This window comes from Vigna radiata, chromosome 9 (genome assembly GCF_000741045.1).
Source record: "Vigna radiata var. radiata cultivar VC1973A chromosome 9, Vradiata_ver6, whole genome shotgun sequence".
NCBI classification, from domain to species: Eukaryota; Viridiplantae; Streptophyta; class Magnoliopsida; order Fabales; family Fabaceae; genus Vigna; species Vigna radiata.
In genome coordinates this window covers 3,172,866-3,193,218 of record NC_028359.1, presented here as the reverse complement: position 1 = coordinate 3,193,218, position 20,353 = coordinate 3,172,866, and the positions used below count along the sequence as shown (strand labels likewise).

Genomic DNA, 20,353 nt, shown 5'->3' with positions numbered 1-20,353 from the left:
AGCAGCAAATATTTTTGATCGGGTCATAAAGTATTGTGGGAATCTGAAAATATTTAAGTTCAATGATGATGCAGAAGATATGGATGGATTTGACCCATCTGGGGTAATACTCTTGCAGAGAGGTCAGTTCAAACCTTTTTCCTTAATTTTGGAGCAGTAACTCCATTACATCTAATTTATTACCTTTCCTCAGAACGTTCTCTACTCCAGCAAGGCCACAAAGTTGGTGAACTTCTTTTCCCTCTCGCAAGAAATTTCAGCATAACTATGGATGTTGAGTCATCCAGCAAGGCCACGGTATGCATCTAAAACCACTGCCCATCATCATTTTTCTTAAAATCTTAGAATGCGTGCCAATTTTGAAACTTGCTCAAATTCTTAAGCTTATTGTATTACTGAACCAAGAAAATCTGATCAGCAACAGAACAAAGATCTGTACAAGTATCACAAGCAATAGTCTTTTGCAACTAACCATCCCTCCTTCTTTTTCATCTTCAGGCTCAGGATGAGAGTGACACTAGCAACATTCTGGGAGTAGAAAGTGAAGACTATGACAGGAGTAGAAAATTTGGCAACAGAAAATATGCAGCTTTGAGGACAAACCTCAACGAGGAAGTGTCTAGAAAAGACTTGACCCAAGAAGGAGTTTCTTCCTCCTTTACAAGTGATGGTAATCATTCTCAGAGCACAAGTTCAGCACCATCATCATCATCATCATCGGTGTTAGCCTCAAGATGGGAATCAATGATGCATGGATTTAAAAGTTTGAGATCTAACATTGATTCCAAGAGATTTATCCCTATATCTAATGCTCCCGAGTCAATTCTAAACTCGAAACCATCATCTGATTCCCTCGACGAGATATTTGAGAGATTGAAACATCCCCCTCCTGAATACAGGGATTCTCATGACTGAAATGATCATGCTGGACTTCAGGGAATTGCCATTTGCAAGATAAAATGTGTATTAGCAAATTTTCTCCTCTGATAGAAATGTGCCCAGATGTTACATTATGTTGAACTTCAAGTTTCAAGAAATGTGGACATAGTTTGAAGAAATGCTCTTAGCATGTAACAGTAATTCTTCATAACATCATATTTTTCATGAATTATCTGTCTCAATTTTTTACTTTGGAATAGTAGGAAAATTTAGGCTACTAATATTTTAATGGTGATGAAATTAGTAAAGATTTTTTCTTATTTCACATTGGTTAAATAATATTAATACAAGTATGGAGGAAGTGTCTAGAGTTTCAAATAAAAGAGCATGGTGTGTAATAGTTAATCTGTCCATTCATTGAAATTAATGCTCTTTTTTTCTTACGACAGGTTTTCCACGCACCACCCACAAATTCCATTAGTATTTGTTACAGTTGCGGAATCCAATTTACAAGGATGATGATTAAATAAATAATTTTAGTTTGAGAATAAATTTATCGTGAGTAAAATAGCATAAATAGGAAGAAAAACCGAAAATGTTCACTCATGTAATTATGGTGGTCCATCGTTACAGTTACAGTGGCCACACCACGTTTTTGTATGTTCATTAGAGGTGGGTAAACCGGTTCGGATCCGGTACCGTTTGCGGATCCATTTTCAAGACCTGCCGCCTTCAGCGCCAAGAGGCAGAGACATCGCCGCTGCTGACTCCGTTGCCGGTGCAAACACGCGGTGGCGCCTCAGCTGTTGGAAAAAATATATTTTACCTATTATTATTTGAACCCGCGAAGCGGTGCTATCTGAAAGCTTTGGCGAGAAAAAAATCCGTTTATTTCGTGGGTTGGGACTTATCCGTCAGTTTAAAAGCGGACCTTAAACGGGTCGGATCGTCCGCATAACCAGTCTTTGTACTGATGAATTGACGAAAAAGAAAAGGTAAGGAGGGTGTGATTTTTTGGGATATTCGAATTACGCAACGCAAAGAAGTTCGCTAAAACCCTTCAACGCAAATGGCTTCTTCTATCAGTCTATCCACTCCTTTCTACCGCCCTAGGTTTGTTTCCATCTCCCCATTTCAAGACTTCATACACCATTTCCCCTCTCTTTTTTTTTGAAAAAAAAAATTACATTACGAATGTTTTGTTTTGTTTAGCCCGTGTTGGTGATAATTTTGATGTTTCTGTATAACTCCAGTTTAGCATATCACTTCATTTGAGGATAGGGAATTAAGATTGGCATAATTTTCAGTTCTGATTTTTGGATGTCCATTCTGTGAATTTATTTGAGGATATTAGTGTGAATTCAATGAAACATGTTTAATTTCTGGAGCTGGGGGTTTTATATATCATCATATGCACATGTTGTGTCTGTGATAGCACATTTTGGATGTCAAAATTGCTAATTGTATACCTTTTGGCTGTTTTCCTGTTGGATGTAGCGTATGCAAACAATTGAAATTGTTTACTGGGTTGCACAAATTCTCTCTCAATGGACATGGGTCGGATTTGGCCTTTGTCCAACTCAACTCCAGTGTCTCCAGTGCTACTTGTAGAATTAAAGCTACATTGACCTCTGGACGAGGAGTCTTGGGATCTTATCCCAACAGCAATGGTGTGGGAACTGAAGGGCGACGTGATATTGTAGCATTTGGAACTCCGGGAATAGACACAGCAGTGCCAGTAGGCAGTGGTTTTTCTGATGATGATGACGAGTATGACTTCGACACTCCAACAGAAGGTTTTGCATCCGTTCCGGAGGCCATTGAAGACGTTAGGAATGGAAAGGTTGTTGCTTTCTCTGTTCATGCGATCTGTCTTTTTCTGTTTAGTGAAGGGGAAAGGTTTTGGTTTTGTATATATGAACTAAATTTGTGCTTCAGATGGTTTTGGTTGTAGATGACGAGGATAGGGAAAATGAAGGAGACGTAATTATGGCTGCGGAGTTGGTTACACCTGAGGCCATGGCTTTTATTGTGAAGCATGGAACAGGGATAGTTTGTATAAGCATGAAGGAGGAAGATTTGGAGAGATTGGAACTTCCTTTGATGGTAAACAGTCAGTATAATGATGAGAAACTTCGCACAGCGTTCACTGTAACAGTGGTATGTACAATTTGGTGCATGCATTATACGTCTGTAGTTGTTCTGTGTCTCTATGATGATGCTCCTCCTTTGTTAATGTTAGCTAGAAGCGTTACACTTCATTGCCTAACGAGATACTCAAGGTAGTTAACTCTAGAGAATGATTTGTCTTATTTGAAGCTGTCCTTGGATATGCCATATAGTTGGTTAGGAATTCAGTGCGACTTTATTACATTTAGTATCGAATATTTCCAAATATTTGCAGATCATTTCATCATTTACTGGCCTGCATCATGTTAACAAAGCTTACTGAATTTAAATTCATGTTTGCTTCCCCATTAAAAACACTCGTGATATTGAAATATTTTCACGTCCAAATGAATCAAAATCCTGAAAGTACAAAGTGTAGCAACTAAGCTGGTACATTTCAATTTGTTTGGAAGATGCATCCTAAGATGCAGTTAATCATACAATGTTATGGAATTGTATTTTGGTACCATTAAGGAAATTATTGATGTATCTTTCTATACTTTAACGCTTTACCTTGTACTTGCAGGATGCTAAACATGGTACTACCACGGGGGTGTCAGCTCGTGATAGGGCTACGACAGTCTTGGCCCTTGCATCCAAAGATTCGAAACCAAGTGATTTCAACCGCCCAGGCCATATTTTCCCACTAATGTACAGGGATGGTGGTGTGCTGAAGAGAGCTGGACATACAGAAGCTTCAGTTGATCTTGCCATACTAGCTGGTCTGAATCCTGCAGCAGTTCTGTGTGAGATTGTGGATGATGATGGTTCAATGGCTAGATTACCTAAGCTTCGCCAGTTTGCAGAGCGTGAAAATTTAAAAATTGTATCTATTGCTGACTTGATAAGGTATGTGTTTATATTTCGTGAAACATTGACTGTATGCATGTTTATGATATCTTTTTAAGTGAGTTTCGGCCACTGAAAATATTATAATATAAAATACCAAAAGTTGTCTTTCTGTTATACTTTTGACATGATTGCTTATGAAGTATATTTTATTTAAATATTTATTTACAATCGAATTTTTCAAATAACATTATGCTAACAGAAATTCAATTTTATTTTTATTCCATTATATGTCCCAGAATTAGAGTGCCAGTGAACAAAAAAAAAAACAGAATCTATATAAACCCTTAAAATTTTCTCAATGCTTATTTGATTTTGTGCTTTTATTTCTTTTTTTCCTTACACGAGTCTCTTTTCCCTGGGTTTTGCTTCCTGAAGATTTTCTTTGAATACTCGAGAGATTGACTTATTTTTGTTGCAGGTATAGAAGGAAGAGAGATAAACTGGTAGAGCCTGCTGGTTCTGCAGTAATACCAACAATGTGGGGGCCATTTACAGCTAACTGCTATAGATCGCTTTTAGATGGCATTGAGCATATTACAATGGTTAAGGTGAGCAATGCTTGTGTTTATGTTGGACCATTATTTTTAGCATCACGTGTGAACAGTGTCGATAGTTGGACTGAATATTTTAAATAAATAACAACGAAAAAATATGAAAATAGAAAGGATGCCAGTATCGTATAACAACATGAATTAAAATCACCAGGCAGCTTCGTCTATGTTAATCATACAGCGCTGCAGTATATCCTTATTGCTATGCTTAAATCCAACCTTTTTCTTTTAGGGCAAATTGATATTTCCAAATTTCTTTCTGAAAATTAAAATGACTTACTACTAATAATAAATTTTTTTAAGCTTATTTCAATAAGTGTCTGTGAGAATTATTAAATACACTCTTTTAGCATATAAGTTTCATTATTTAATTCATGGCATAGGCTCATGTGATGAAAGCTTATTAAATAAGTGATTAATTTAGGTATTTATCTTAATTATTGGGATTAAGGCCAAGCTCTTAAAGTATAGGGGTGATAGTCGATGTTATCTTTAGGAATTACAAATGTATGCAAGCATATTATTATCATTTAAACTAACATCGTCGTAGTATTTTCTTTCTATGGGGATAAATTGATGTTCAGCCTTTGTTTTTTTCATCATTTTGTCTTCAAGGTGTTTGCTGGTAAGTTTATGGACCTGAATCATTTGCAAAATAGAATTTGCTCAACTTATGTTTAAATTTTTTCCATTTACAAAATTAAATTGCTTAATAGTAAACTTTTAGCCAGGTCGTGGTTTTGACTGTTTATAGCTTAACAGGGTGACATTGGTGATGGGCATGATGTACTTGTGAGGGTACACTCAGAGTGTCTCACAGGAGACATATTTGGATCTGCTAGATGTGACTGTGGAAATCAGCTTTCTCTTGCAATGCAACAGATTGAAACTGCTGGTAGAGGTGTATTGGTCTATCTTCGTGGACATGAAGGAAGGGGCATTGGGTTGGGCCACAAACTTCGTGCCTATAACCTACAGGATGATGGACGGGACACTGTAGAGGCTAATGAGGAGTTGGGATTGCCTGTTGACTCAAGGGAGTATGGAATTGGTGCACAGGTAATTATAGTAAAAATACTTAATGAATGGAATATTGAATGTTATACCCTTTGGATTCTTTTACAGTCTCACTTCTTAGTTCATGGTGATTTAGAATAGAATTTAATTTCTTTGCACCGAGGATAAAAGTTGGACTTGGTTAACTAATTAGAAATTAATGTAGATCTGACTTTTAGCATAGTTATCACAGAAGTCAACAAATTTACTATGTATATCATTTTCGTGATTGAAATGTTAAAATTTACAATGAGATGAAAGTTCATTGGCATGCTATATCTGGTTCGAGATATAATTTCCTACGATTTATTTTTTTGTATTGAGTCAAAAGGTTGGAATTTGAAATTGCATTTGCAGATTTTGAGAGACTTGGGTGTTCGTTCTATGAAGCTAATGACAAATAATCCAGCAAAGTATGTGGGGCTTAAAGGTTATGGTTTGACAATTTCCGGTAGGATACCATTGTTATCACTTATCACAAAAGAGAACAAGAAATACTTAGAGACCAAACGTGAGAAATTGGGTCACGTATATGGCTCAGAATTTAACAGCAGATTGAACTATCCAGACAGTGGCAATGGTAAAGCCGGCAGTGGTGATGATTCTAATGCTGCTCCTGGCCTGTAAACCTGCTTTTTCTGCCAGATACACAATTTTATGTCACAATCAACAAAAAGAGTGGTTTTCCATACGGTTCATGATTTAATTTTTCTGATTCATTTGCCTGATTTTTCTTGTGGCAGGCTACAAATTAGGCTTCGTCAACAAACATTTGTCACTCTTAAACTTTATTAAGGGCCATGTAATGTATATCGTAGTCTCGTAGAAGATATATCAGGCATTGTCTAGACAAATTTGAGGTTCACTTTCTTGCTTTCTTTTGTGTTCATGATATATATAAAGGTGTGCTCTTTTATGTAGTTCCATTTTACAGTATTGTGTGCATTTGTAGAGAGGTTCGATATATGAAAAGTACAAATTTTACACTGAGCTTTTGTTACCCAAAACCCTCATCTCCATTCCAAACTGTCCTCCATACACAATGTCTTTTTCTTAAACCCTTTCTAAAGTCTTCCATTAGTGGAATAACGTTCAAAATATCCTGGGCCACCTCTCCTGTTGTTCTTTGATTAGAATAAACAACTAAGGTAATGGGATTTACATTCAGTTTTTTTTATTGTATAATATTCTGCAATGTGGAAATTAATATCAGGGTCAATATCCTTGAGTTTTGCATTTCTTGAACTTCTTGAATTTGGCCATAGACCTTCAACGATGCCTCCAAACTGTTTGATAAAATGCATCGTTTCGCAAGAAGTTGAGGCCATGATGTCGTATGGTTCAATGGACTGAAAAATGTGGCCATGAGGTGATGTTTTGTACATTGAATTGTTCAAAGCTAATTTTCTGCTATGCATAACAAAATTGCCAAGTTTAAAGCTAATTGCAGAAAAAAAGAAAAAGAAGAGGAAACAATTCGTTCTGGGACCATTTGATTTATATTAGTTGGTTAAGACGATATATTTTTCTTTGGAGGGTGGGGGAAAGGTTTTTCTTGTTCCAGTGACAAACCTCAGCTCCACTCATTTTCAATTTGAGAAAACTAGGACTGCTTAAAAGGTAAGGGATTGGCGGCTTGTGTTTCTTTGCTCTGGCTATGAACACTACGCGCCTTGTGTTTGTTTGCTATGAACACTACCTATAAATGAAATTTAGATTCTGACTTGTATCATTATTCACATGTGTGATTTTGCATCTGTTTAATTTGTTGTGTTGCATGTGATGTTGCTAGACTTCTAAGTTTATTCAAACCTAGGCTGTTGGTGAAAGGGGTTGTCCAGCTTTTGTAGAAGTTGTGCTCTCGCCTTCTTGGGAGTTTTAGGAGTAAAAGCCTTCATAATCTGCGATTAATACTATTTTAAAGACTGTGATGTGATTTATTAGAATTTCCTCTGAATTTAAAGTTAATAGCATAAGAACATTTATAAAGATAGTTTACCAATAAAGACAAAAACACATGCCAATATGAATTAATTTTAATTTAGAAACATTACTAATTATGATAATTGTTAGAATAATTAGTTGTGAGTTTTGTATTAGTTGGGTGAGTGGTGTGTGAGTGTTTTCCAACCCGGTTTAGATGGTTGTATTATAGTTCTTATAAATGTAACATGAAGTTCAGATGTGTATCAAGTCCTCAAAATTATATCTTCTCTATTTTTAGTCTCAAAGTGGTTTTTACATTGTTTTATCTGTTGACACTGGTTTCTATCCATTAGCACTATTTGCGATTGTTCACTTCTATTTGCAGTTGTTCACTGCCTTTTGAAACTGTCCAACATTATCAACCATTATTCTTTACCGATTCGTCGTCATCCAATCATCGTTTGCCATCGCACTCATCCGAACATCATAGCGCCACTTTCATAATCGTCACTGAACCCCTCTCTTTGTTCTAACTCTCAAAATTTCATTTTAAGTGAAGTCTAGAAGCAACCATTGTGGAAGTCACTCTAAGGTTTTTATTTTTCCTTTTTGTTTTAGGATTTCTTCACTTTTTTTTTTTCGTTGATTAAAGATAGATATTGGAAGTGTTATTTCATTATTTCAAAGTTCCTTCATTACTTCCAAGGAACTAAATGGAAAAAAATAATATCAAAGACATTATGACTACCCTAAGTAAGATGCAAGTCATATATGTCTATTGAAAAAATTAAACAATGCAAACAAGCATATTTCCAATTGTGTCTTATTGTGACAATCCGTGAAACCAAGACTTTTTATGTCCCTTAGAGCTTTCGAAACATGTCACTCATTTTTTAAGAAAGCTTAAAACATATATGTCAATGATATCCAACGTTTCTATGTTTCTACAAATAAGCTAGCATCTCTCAAAATGATAGATCATTATGTGATATCCTTCATAGTTGAAGCTTAATTAGTTGTAGAAGAACTGAGGAAGTTTTTGGAAGTCAAACTTTTAGAGGAAATCAAGAACATACTTGACAAATATTATATGATGATAATCTTTCGTGCTTTACATTCAAACTTTGATCATATCATAGATCAACTTTTGACCAATCATGACTCTTCCATGGAAACTTTAAGCACATACCTTCTTGGTGTTCCAATAACTTAAACCTAGTAACTTAAACCTAGAAAGTTGATAATTAATAAAATCATGACAAAAAACCATTTGTCATGATTATCACACGAGAAAGAGGAGGGCGTGACATTAGAGGAGGAGGATGTGGAAGACAAGGGCTTCCTAAGTGCACATACTATCAAAATATAGTCACATCCAAGAAAATTGTTACTCCTTGCCTGATTTTCTTTCCAAAATAGCCAATATCTCTAAGGCTACAACTAATAACTCCAAGTTCACTAGATGAATGCCAAGAGTATATATGGTTAAAGTCTAATAGCTTGGCATAAACATCTTAAACTCCAAGTACATTAACAACTTGCATTTGTCAATCCATGAAAGGTCAAATTTTTTTGGGTAATTGACTGGGGTGTTTTTTATCGCATTTATGATAATACGTTTTTATTTCCAATCATTTCCTTTCAAGAAAAAAAAAATCTTTTCATAATTCTTGTAAATGGCTGTAAAACTTCATCAAAAGGAACCGGTCAAGTCTCCCTCCCTAAACCTCAAGTCTATCTTTTTTGTTCTTAATTATCCTTTTAATTTGATTTCCTTAAACTAGTTAACCAAAATGTTAAATTATTCCATAACCTTCGATAACAAATCTTTTGTTATACAGGAGTGTGGTTTGGGGAGACAAACAAAAGAAGGATATGAACCTGGAGAATTATACCATTTTGGATCTTTTCCACATATATCCATTATTGTAGCTCCTAGTCCTAAAATGTTACATGATTGACCTGGTCATCCTCATTTGTCAAAATTACAAAAAGAAAATGTTTCCTGAACGTAGTGGTCTCCAGACATTAGAATGTGAGTCATGTCAACTAAGAAAATATGTTAGGTTTACTTTTCCTTAAAGGTTTCAACCAAAGTGTCATTTCATTTTCTTCATTATCCATTTTGATATTTAGGGACCTATTTGCGTCTCATCTTTTGGTTTTAAGTATTTTGTTATGTTCATTAATGAGTATACAAAATGTACTTGGGTTTATCTTATCAAGGATCCTTTTGAATTCTTACTCATCTTCACATCTTTTTTTAATGAAATCAAGAATCAATTTGGTCAAGTAATCAAAATCTTTAGAAGTGAAAATGTTAAAGAGCATTTCTTATCATTTTTTCTGTAGTCTTAAGTTTACATGGTATATTATCAGTCCACTTGTCCCTATACATCACAACAAAATGTTATAACATAAAGGAAAAATAGACATTTGGTTAAAACTTCTCGTATCCTTTTGTTTAGTGCCCATATTCTCGTCCATCATTAAGGGGATGTCATCTTAACTGCATGTTTTCTTATTAACAAAATTTCCTCCTCCTCTTTCAATCATAAGGTTCCTTTCTCCTTTATATTTCCAAACTATGCTTTCTTTCACACTTTTCCTCGAGTCTTTGGTTGTGTATGTATTGTTCATGATATGTCTCTAGGACTAGATGAGTTTTCTGCTCGTGCTATAAAATGTGTCTTCTTGGACTATTCACGTATTAAAAAAGGATAATGGTGTTACTCTCTTGAAACCAAGAAATATTACATGTCTATCAATGTTACATTTTTTGAAAAGATTCCTTACTTATCTTCGTTTGTTCAAAATGTTCATGTCATATAAGAAGTCCTTTCTATTCTAATGACTAAGTCCAATATTTCCCATTTCTCTATCAATCTAAATCTTGATCAAAATCATCTTAAACCCTCATTCCATCATATTGATATGCTTTGACACAAGATCTTGATAAATACACTAGTAAAATGTAGTGACTTAAACAACTGCTGAAGCTAAATGTAAGGCAACGATGTCCTTGTGAAGTTATATGGGTAAAGTAGTTTCTTTAAGAGCTTAATTTTTGTGACATTTGGATTATGATGATGTACTTTAATAATCAAGTTATTCTTTACATTGCATCAAATCTAGTGTTTCATGAAATGACTAAATACATAGAAATTAACTGTAATTTTGTTTGGAAAAATTGTTGTTCAGAAAAATTTATGCTGAGTTTATTGGGTCAAATGATTAATTTATAAATATGTTGTCTAAATTCTCATGAAGACTTCGTATTGAGTTCATTTGTTTCAAGCTTTATACATTCAATTTGTATGTTATAATTTGAGGAAAAGTGTTAGAATAATTAGATGTGTTTGACCTCTGTATTAGTTCAACGTTAATGTTTTTTAACCAAGTTTAGTTGTGTTTAGCTAGTTACATTATAGTTCTTATAAATGTAACATGAAGATCAAAAGTGTATCAAGTTTTCAAAATTATATCTTTTCTGTTTGTAGTCTGAAGTATAGTCTAAAATAAAATATGATTTATATTAACAAGACTGTAAAACTAATAACTTTAATTTAAAAAAAAAATGTAGATTTTAAAAAGTCAATCTTGTGAGTGGAAGAGGGTATATAAAACATGACTCATCAAACAAAAAGAAGTTGGAATTGTTGGGGTCTGATACCACCTGTTGGGAAAAACAGTGAACTCACACAAATAATTTTACTCTTGAATCCATTGTGGGTTTGACCCATACAAATAATATTACTCTTCAATCCATGATGGTTTATTTTCATTAAACCTTAGCAACCTATCTAAAATAAGGCCTTGGACCAATTACAAATAATAAAAATTGACAATAAAATATCAACTTACCTAAAAATCAAATCTCTTATTCTATCATAAAATAATATTCTACCTAGATAAATAAAAAATCATAACTATCCATCCCAATTTTATTTCAATTAAAATCAAATCAAATATTACCAAACTCAAAACTAATAAAATAATAAATTTCTAAATTTAAGTTTATCTCAATAGGAATATATATATATATATATATATATATATATATATATATATATATATAAACCAAAAAGAGAAGTTAGAATAAGAAGTTTGACTAGAAAGTTAAGCACATTAACTTGCCACTAGAAATATTCATCTTAAAAGACAATGACTTCATCCAATATAAAGACATTTGGTTTCCTTTATTTTACCATGATAATAGAAAACCTAAGAAACTTTGTTTTTTCATGCATTATTCAACTTCATCTAGCATAATAAGACAACCATGTAAAAAATGAAGCTAAAATATTGGAGTTACGAATTGAACTATTATACATATAGTCTTTAGTTTTGGTGATAAACTGGGTGGATATAATCTGGCTGGACAGCATGATTTCAACAAAAAGGAAAAGGTAGCATTTCCAAATTTCATAATAGTTTATAAAAGACTTGCTTCACGCTCTGCTCTGAGTATAGATATATGATTTCTGCAAGAGGGTCCAACCTAGCATATACCAAACAAGCTGTTCCAACTTTAATTACTTTCAAATGCTTACATTAAATATAAAATATATGGTTCACTTCACTTAAATCACCATATTATATGGTATATATAATGTTAATATGATTTTGTAAGATCAGCTAACAGATATATTTTATTGAAAAGTTGGAAAGAATTTGTTTGCCGTTGAAGATGGTAAGAAGAAACTAGAGAGACAGCGTTACTTGTTAATTATTACCTTTGGCTAAGACAAACTAGGTGGTCCCTGCCTGTTTTAGACTTCGACTTTAATGAAACTATGTACCACAAAATTCACATGAAAATTTTGTGCACCTCCTTTACTTCTTTCGACCGTTACCACTTTCCTTAACTAGCTTCCATCCAACGTTCACCGATTCATCTCATCCTTCAAACTTTTCACCACGTGTACGCTCCTGATTCAAAGACAGCTGTATCTGCAGCATCCCCGCCCTCCTTCAATCTCTCGCGTGCCCTGCCGTTTCTGCTTTACCCTAAACTCCTCCATTTTTTTTTTCCAAATTTTATTTCACATATTTCGTAGTTTTAATTATTAATTAAAACTAATGAAAAACTTTTTCCAGAAAAATAAAGAAAACTATTTTTTATTATTATTTCCTTGTGCACTGGCAGATGGAATAAGTGCCGCGTGTCAACTGATAATGATTTCAACGCATCAACGGCGAGTAACGATTCACCTCAAAGCGAACACGCTTCTATAAATGCCCTACAATCCTATGTTTCTCTTCACTACACACACGTTCTCACTCATCAACTTATTTTCTCTGATATAGTTCAATTAACACTCAAAATCCTTTTGTTTTTTACTCTCTCTCTCTCTACAATGGCTAACTCCACCGTTGTCTTTACGCTAGTCGCTGCATTGTTAGTCACCTCCGTGCTGGCTCAGTCTCCGGCGTCGTCGCCAGCTCTCTCTCCGAAGAGAACACCCGTGGCGGCCACGCCGCGTAGCTCTCCGTCACCGGCGATTTCTCCTGCCGCCGAGTCGCCGTCATCGTCTCCCCCTGCTCCGGCGCTCAACGCTCCGTCTCCTTCGCCGACCGGCATCGACTCTCCGCCGTCGCCTCCCGTATCTCCGGCCGGTGCTCCTTCCGTCACTCCTTCGGCAATCTCCTCTCCGCCGACCGAAGCACCGACTCCCTCGCAAAACGGCGCCGCTTTGAACAGATTCACCCTCGCCGGATCTGCCGTCGCCGTGGTTCTCGCTGCGGCTTTGTTCATGTAGAAATAGTTTAGTGGAGTTTTTTTTTTTTTTTTTTCTTTTTAATGTCGTTGGGAGTTTACATGGATCGCAAATTCCTCTTGTACTTCATTTTTGTATTTTTTTTTTTTATCTTTGATGTGTGAGAGTTGATTCTTTGGATTATTTGGTGTATTGTATTTATGACGACGATGGCTACTATTGATACACTTTTATTGCTCTTAACTTTTCTCATTCTCACTCTGTTTACAACGGTAATGAGATAATTTGTCACGCAAAATACAAATATAAGATTTGGGATTAAGATTGCAGCATGAGTCCAACCTAAGAGTGAGAAAGTGATGGTTGGTAAAGTCGAATCAAAAGTTGAATGGGGTCGTTGTGAGGAATCATATGCAATGAACTTGGAGGTTCGTTTTCCTTTACTTTTATTTTTCTCTTTTCAAAAAGTTAAATTGAGAAATTTGAAGGAGACAAATGATACTTTGGTATGCTAATTTTTCCTCTCTTTCAGTCTGATTGTACGATGAAACAAGACATTATTGAGGTTTGGTTTGTTACAGTAAAAAACACAAGATAAGGTCACATGTCTAAAGCGAAGTTAGGGGAAGCAGGACATGTACTACTAACAAAAGACACGAGAAAGTGTCTCCATTCATTGTGATATACCAGGGTGCCTATTTATCATTATTGATGGACATAGCTATCAAGTGGTCCAAATTTTAATCTTTAAAACATGCTTTCTTTAATTATAACATTTCTTACTTCACCGCAGTTTTATTATTTCTACAATAAGTTTGTACTCTGTGACCATCACTTTGATGGCACTGTCGCAAGTATAATTTGAAACATTGATTCTCAGAAGATGAACATTCAGTATATGTTCTTCCTGGTGGATATAATCTGAAAACTATTTCAGATTATTCTTTTTATTATCATCCTCCCAGATTTGGATGCTCGATATTTTCTATATGATGTATTTTTATTTTTTTTTATACTCTATGTATGTATTTTATATAATGACAAGTTTCCGAAGTTAGTTTAATATAAAATTGATTCAGTAAGATTTATACTTATTTATGTAATATAATTGGTTTTCAATAATATTGAGTGATATAGGAGAGAAAAATTTCACCACTAATATTGTTAGATGCTAAACATAAAACTTTTGCCTACATTTATCTATTGATATAGTGCATTTTACATTTAATTTGAAATCATAAAAATATAATTTTAGATTAGTGTAAATTAATGTTGATAATTGGGAAAGTGGAAAGAATAAATATGAAGAGAGACAGAAAGTTGGTTGATAAGGGTGGCACTGACATTGTAGCTATTCCTACACCGCTGAAACGTGAAAAAAGCAATTATATTATATTATATTATAGGAAAAATGTAACTTTAATAATTTTGTTGACAATTTTTTTAAAATAGGTTTAATGGAAATTTGTGATTGATATGTTTGAAATATATAAACCAATAAAATATTATATATAATATACATTTTTCTTATCCAACCTTCTCACCAAGTTATTAAATTCTAAATCTTAATGTTTATAATTTCAAACTTCAAATACATAATATTTTAGGTATAATAATTTACTTTCATCCCACTTGATAATAAAACAAAATATTATTATTCGTACTACTCAATAATCTTATATAAGATTTAAAATAATTTAAATATTTTTTCTTTCATATTTCGAGATAAAATTATTACGAAATTTCATTTTTTAAAACAGACAACTCCGTAATTAGGAAAAAAATGAGCCTATATTTTGAGAATTCTATAAGTAAAATAAAATTAAATTAAGAATTTGAGTGAAATTTGAAAGTCTTTCATCCAATAAAAGTTGGAAATTTGATATTTAAAATTAGTTGTTGGTGATATGAAAAGTTGAATAATATTTTTTTTTTCTTAAAGACTTGCCACTATGAACAAGCCTGTTACAAGCTGTACAACAATATAAATTAATCCTTCAAGAAAGAAAGGGTAATTTTTAATGAAAATGTATTTATTTGGACCATTTCTCAAAGAGAGGGTGCATTTTATTCTAACTTTTATCATGATAAAATGAAAAAAATTACAAATAAATATAGCCAACAACAAAATATAATATGCAATGATTGCAGAACACCAGTATACAAAAGAATAAGTATTTGACATAAATTTTGTGAGGTTAATTAAATCTTGACAATCTTGTCAATTACTGGTTCAACAAAGGCTTGTATATCATCAAGGTCATTCTTGAGTTCTTCAACCTATATGTTTAGGAAAAAGTAATGAGCAATGATTTGAATAATTGTTGAAAGCATGTGTGATGTAATTAAACAGTAAACATTGATTGACAGTATATTAGTACCTTGTGTATGAATTGTTGAGTAAGCTGAGCATCATGTGCTGCTTCTTTTGATGCATGTTCTACCACCAAAGTTGCTTTCCTTAGTTTACCATCCTCTGGAAGCATCTCTGCTACATCTTCAGATACTTTTTCTGCTACTTTTGCCACTTTTTCTACCACTTTTGCCACCGCTTCAGCCTCTTCAATCACAAACTCTGCCTCTCCTGAATTCACATTAATTTTGTTCCCAAACTATTTTCTTAGTATATTTGCAAAGTTTAAGAAATTAGATTGTTTGTCGGATATTCCATCTACCTTCTATTCTCTGCAGTTTTTTCCAGTAAGGTTTCCAGAAGGGTAGTAAGACAGAAAGTGTCATGCCCAATATCCATCTTAACCTGCATGTTCATAAGGAAAAATACACACAAGATTAACCATCTCTTAGTACTATCTTATCTAAACACGTTTAACTGCATAATTATGATGGAATCTGGTGCATTAGTTAATACTTGCAACTCTATCTTAGTTTTAGGTGGATTTTTCAACAATGAGTTGGTTATCTTGATATTTGAATATCCATATTTTGGATTTAATTATGGGTTTACTGAAAGTTAATTGCACTAGTCTTTAAATTGACAAAAGAAAAATCAGACAGTTTAAATTAACAATTCATCAGTAAAAAGTGCTAATAAAAGTGATAATATTCACATACCAATAAGAGAAGGAAAAAGTTTTAGAAGCATGTGCAGGTGCAGCAGGTTCAGGTTGAATCTTCTCATCTTTTATTCTGCATGTAAAAAGGTAATGAGGAAATTTCAGAATGTAGTTTTGAACAGTGAGATTAGGATTTATGGAAGATAAAGGTTTTGGGGTATACCCTTTTGCATTAGTACTTGTGTTGTTGGTATTGGTGCTGTAGAATTGCAGATTAGGATGCAAGCAATGAACTGTTTGAGGTGTAGCAGCTGATACAATTGGTCTGTTTTTCTGTAATCCAACATAGCTTGATTGGAAGTTGGTGGCACGAAGTACATGAAGAACAGCTCTGAATTTGAGAGTTATCCACGATGACATATTGACAGAAGTTGGAATGAGAAAAGATGATGGATTGTTGCAAGAGGTTTAAAATAAGCAATTGAATTGTAAGATTGGTTAGTCTTGCAGGCTAAAAACACTAGAAGTGATAAGAAACTAAGGTGAATTTGGTTACTTGAAGCAAAGTTGTGGCATAAGAAAGGGAAACGTATAAGTGTTGTTGCATGCGTCATGTGTGTGTTCCTTGGAAGTTAGTTCAACCTTTGTTCTCCTTTTAGATCATCTAGACGCGTTTCTTCCAAAACATGCAACAAAAAACATGAAAAGAAACAAAAGAAGAAGAAGAAATTTGCTACAGAAATATGAACAAATGGTAGCTAGTTCAAGAAAGCAACGTTTGCAGTATCTTTTTTAGCCATGACATGTGTATAGTTTGTAACAGTTTTACCTTTCACTCTTTTTGTTGGAATCTGCTCTCTTCAAACACAGATATTCACAACGCTTAAACTTAAAATATTGCTTAAAGAATAACTTCAGTTTCAGACAAACAATAGTTTAAAGGACAATAATGATATTTTGTCAACATTTTTTGATAATGTTTTTGACAACGGGATATGTATCATTATTTTATTGGTTTATTTGAATTTATGTTTAAAAAATATTTAAAACGGATCAATCACAAGCTGCCACGTATGTATTATCAAAAAGTTGTTAAAAAAGTGTTATTAAAAGAAGTTTTTTCTAGTTTAAAATTCCTCATTTCATGTTACTAATTTGACTTTTTGCATATTCGTTTAACATATAATATAAAATAAAATAATTCAAAAAATATAAAATTTTATAATTTTAAAAAAAAAAAGTAAAAAGTAAATAAAAATAATATTAAATAAAAGTAAAAAATTTAAATATGTCAAAAGGACAGTGGTTATTGGACACTGACAATTTTTTCATATCCCAACTTATACTTTAAAAAAATTATTATTTTATTATAACATTTAATTTAATTTTGTTTTTTTTCAAGATCACGTATATCTTGTAAAAACTTCAAGAAGTATTCCAAACATTTTAAGCTTCCAATTTTTAATATGTTTATCCTCTTTTAACTTAATAGGATTTATTTGTGTAAAAAAGACAAATATAATATTTTAATATTACATAATTAATAACATTATTTTGTGGAATGACAACATTCTTTTAGTGTTTTATTAAATTTTATCTGTTTACTTTTTCATTTGCATATATCTATATAATTCTTTTTTTAGTGTAGATATTTTATATTCTTATTTTATCTTTAATTATATTTTAAAATTAAAAAATAAAAGTAAATTATTCAAATACTAAAAGTGACTATTGCGTATTATCTTTTTATATGTAATTATATTTATTAATATTTTATATAAAGTGTCTCTTTTTCATTACTATGTTTATAAATTGTATAATTTAACATATATAATATGAAAGAGACGGTATAATAGTAAGGATAAGAATAATAGTTTAATAGAAGGATGTTTAGCATTATTATAAGGAAGTCATAAGTCAACTTAACCCAATTAAAAGTCAAGGTGAAAACCATCCACAAATAATCATGAGAAATTTGTCTATAAATAGACATATATAACAACACCACGAAATGAAAAGTTCAAGGTGACAAAATTTTAATTTCAAATTTCTATGCATACGTAAGACTAGATGTCTCTCTTTATATATTAATTTTTTGGTTTAATTGCTTCTTTTATCCCCAATTTGGTTGAAGTGTGTCAAATTCGTCCTTCTTTTAGAAAAATATCAATTTCGTCCCATATAGAAAAAATTTGTATCAATCAAATCATCTCCGTTAAATACAAACTAATGGTGTTAAAAACTTAAAGTGAGTTTTGAATAATAACCACTTCATAGATCCGATCCCTGATATTGCAGTGGATAAAGTGAGTTTTGAAAACAATGATTTCAACGGAGATTACTTGATTGATACAAATTTTTTCTATATGGGGACGAAATTGACATTTTTCTAAAAGAAGGACGAATTTGACACACTTCAACCAAACTGGAGATAAAAGAAACAATTAAACCTAATTTTTTTAATCATCAAATATATTTATAAGTCCATTTTATAACATAATGGTACGAATTGTTACAACGCAAACAGTATGTAAAGGATTTATAATAAGTTTCATGTGATATTTGAATTATCCTTCAATAAAAGAAATATAATTTCTATGAGATAGATGATAATGTTTTATGTGATATAACAAGATTAATTTATATTAACACAACTTATTTATTATATCTGTTGCTATATAATGATTCATATTTAGAAGATTTGAAATTGTCAAACCTCCAAAATTTATGGTGAAAGAAGGTAATAGACATATGGCAATGCAATGATGATTAAGGATAACAATCATTAATTTATTAAATGATCACAATCATTAGGGGGACATTAGGTCTTTTCTTCTCTTTTAAAAAAGAGATTTGGACAAATTCAACTGACTTCACCAGTGCAATAAAATGTTTGATTTAAAATTTAGATCAATTTTAAAATATAAATTGAAATGTATTTTAAAAAATTAAGAATAAAAAAGGTTATATATGTCAATTCATTTCTTAGAAAACGAATATAATTTTGGTTAAAATATTTGAGAATTAATATATGGCTAACATTTGCGTAATATTGTATATGAAAAAATATATTAGATGAAGGAGAAATAAACGAAAAATAATCATTGTGATATAACTCCAATAATAAGAAAAAGATTCAAAATACTCGTGTTTCTCTTTTCGTTACCTTTTAATTTTTTGACATTTTTTATTTCTCATTAAATCGATGGTCCAGAAATCATGAACACTTGGAAATTTAATTAAAGATATAAATGAAAATAAACAAACATAAACAATTAATTAAACTTTTAAATGTATAACATATTTATTTATCTATATTAATATGTAAAGGTAATATATATACATGTTTTTTATATTGTTCTGGATGCTGTGAAAATCAACCTAATTAGTAATCACAGTAATGGATTAGAAAGTTAGACCATTTAACTTGATTTAATCCGATTTAACTCAATTCATATAAAAAAAAATTAACTTATTTACCCAAATTTTGAAATAAAATTCTACAATATATATAATGTATGATTTAATAACATAAGTTTACTCATGGTAAAGATTAAACTACAATTAAGATTAAAAATTTTCAAAATCTATCTATATATAATAGAATTGGAGATATAATATATTTAAAGTTATTTTTTAACATATTTCATTAATCCTTCTAAAATATGTATCTATATAGTACCATTCGAGATATGATATGTTTAAAAGTTATTTCTTTAACTTATATGAATGATCTTTTCAAAATCTATCTAAGTTTAGCACAATTTAAGATTAAGATAATTTTAGACGAAGAAAAGAGTGATGGTGATGGATTTGCAAAAAGAAAATAAATAAGAGAAAAAATAAATTATCAAAAATAAAACAAGAATTAATGCATTTTGGAAATTGAAATAGTTTGAGTAGTAATTTGATTTGTGACATATATGTGTTTAGATTAGAGATATGATAATGAGATCTGAGAAGAAGAATGATGGTTATGATAAAAAAAAGAAGACTAGACCTCACAGGCACACGATTTGCAGAGAAAAAAAGAAGAAAAAGTAGAAAGCAATGAATTCCCTTAATTCTGGGCTACTTGTAACCCAAAGACTAGACCTCATTATATCATTTTCTCTATTTCCTCTTCATTCCCTCCACCATCTTTCTTTATACAATCATACATTTTTTTTTTCTTTTAATAATCACT

The 20,353-nt window shown here is 32.0% G+C and overlaps 4 protein-coding genes across 4 annotated transcripts; 3 read left to right on the top strand and 1 right to left on the bottom strand.

The window, feature by feature from the left end:
- The first annotated feature begins 42 nt into the window (after window positions 1-42).
- Window positions 43-1,054, top strand: LOC111242534. Its single transcript, XM_022786227.1, has 3 exons — window positions 43-122; window positions 194-297; window positions 499-1,054. The coding sequence occupies exons 1-3, from the start codon at window positions 80-82 to the stop codon at window positions 913-915; spliced, it is 564 nt and encodes a 187-aa protein (XP_022641948.1). The 5' UTR covers window positions 43-79; the 3' UTR covers window positions 916-1,054.
- Window positions 1,055-1,464: 410 nt separating this feature from the next.
- Window positions 1,465-6,497, top strand: LOC106774300 (bifunctional riboflavin biosynthesis protein RIBA 1, chloroplastic). The gene is made up of 7 exons (XM_014661247.2): window positions 1,465-1,992; window positions 2,377-2,722; window positions 2,818-3,039; window positions 3,575-3,897; window positions 4,319-4,448; window positions 5,214-5,510; window positions 5,865-6,497. Exons 1-7 carry the CDS (start codon window positions 1,949-1,951, stop codon window positions 6,132-6,134), a joined length of 1,632 nt encoding a protein of 543 aa, XP_014516733.1. The 5' UTR covers window positions 1,465-1,948; the 3' UTR covers window positions 6,135-6,497.
- A 6,190-nt stretch (window positions 6,498-12,687) lies between these two features.
- On the top strand, window positions 12,688-13,405 carry LOC106773812 (classical arabinogalactan protein 1-like). Its single transcript, XM_014660566.2, has one exon. It carries the CDS (start codon window positions 12,794-12,796, stop codon window positions 13,193-13,195), a length of 402 nt encoding a protein of 133 aa, XP_014516052.1. The 5' UTR covers window positions 12,688-12,793; the 3' UTR covers window positions 13,196-13,405.
- A 1,909-nt stretch (window positions 13,406-15,314) lies between these two features.
- Window positions 15,315-16,688, bottom strand: LOC106773860. Its single transcript, XM_014660618.2, has 5 exons — window positions 16,391-16,688; window positions 16,226-16,300; window positions 15,829-15,911; window positions 15,535-15,737; window positions 15,315-15,433 (listed from the first exon to the last, which is right to left on the bottom strand). Exons 1-5 carry the CDS (start codon window positions 16,585-16,587, stop codon window positions 15,356-15,358), a joined length of 636 nt encoding a protein of 211 aa, XP_014516104.1. The 5' UTR covers window positions 16,588-16,688; the 3' UTR covers window positions 15,315-15,355.
- Window positions 16,689-20,353: the final 3,665 nt, after the last annotated feature.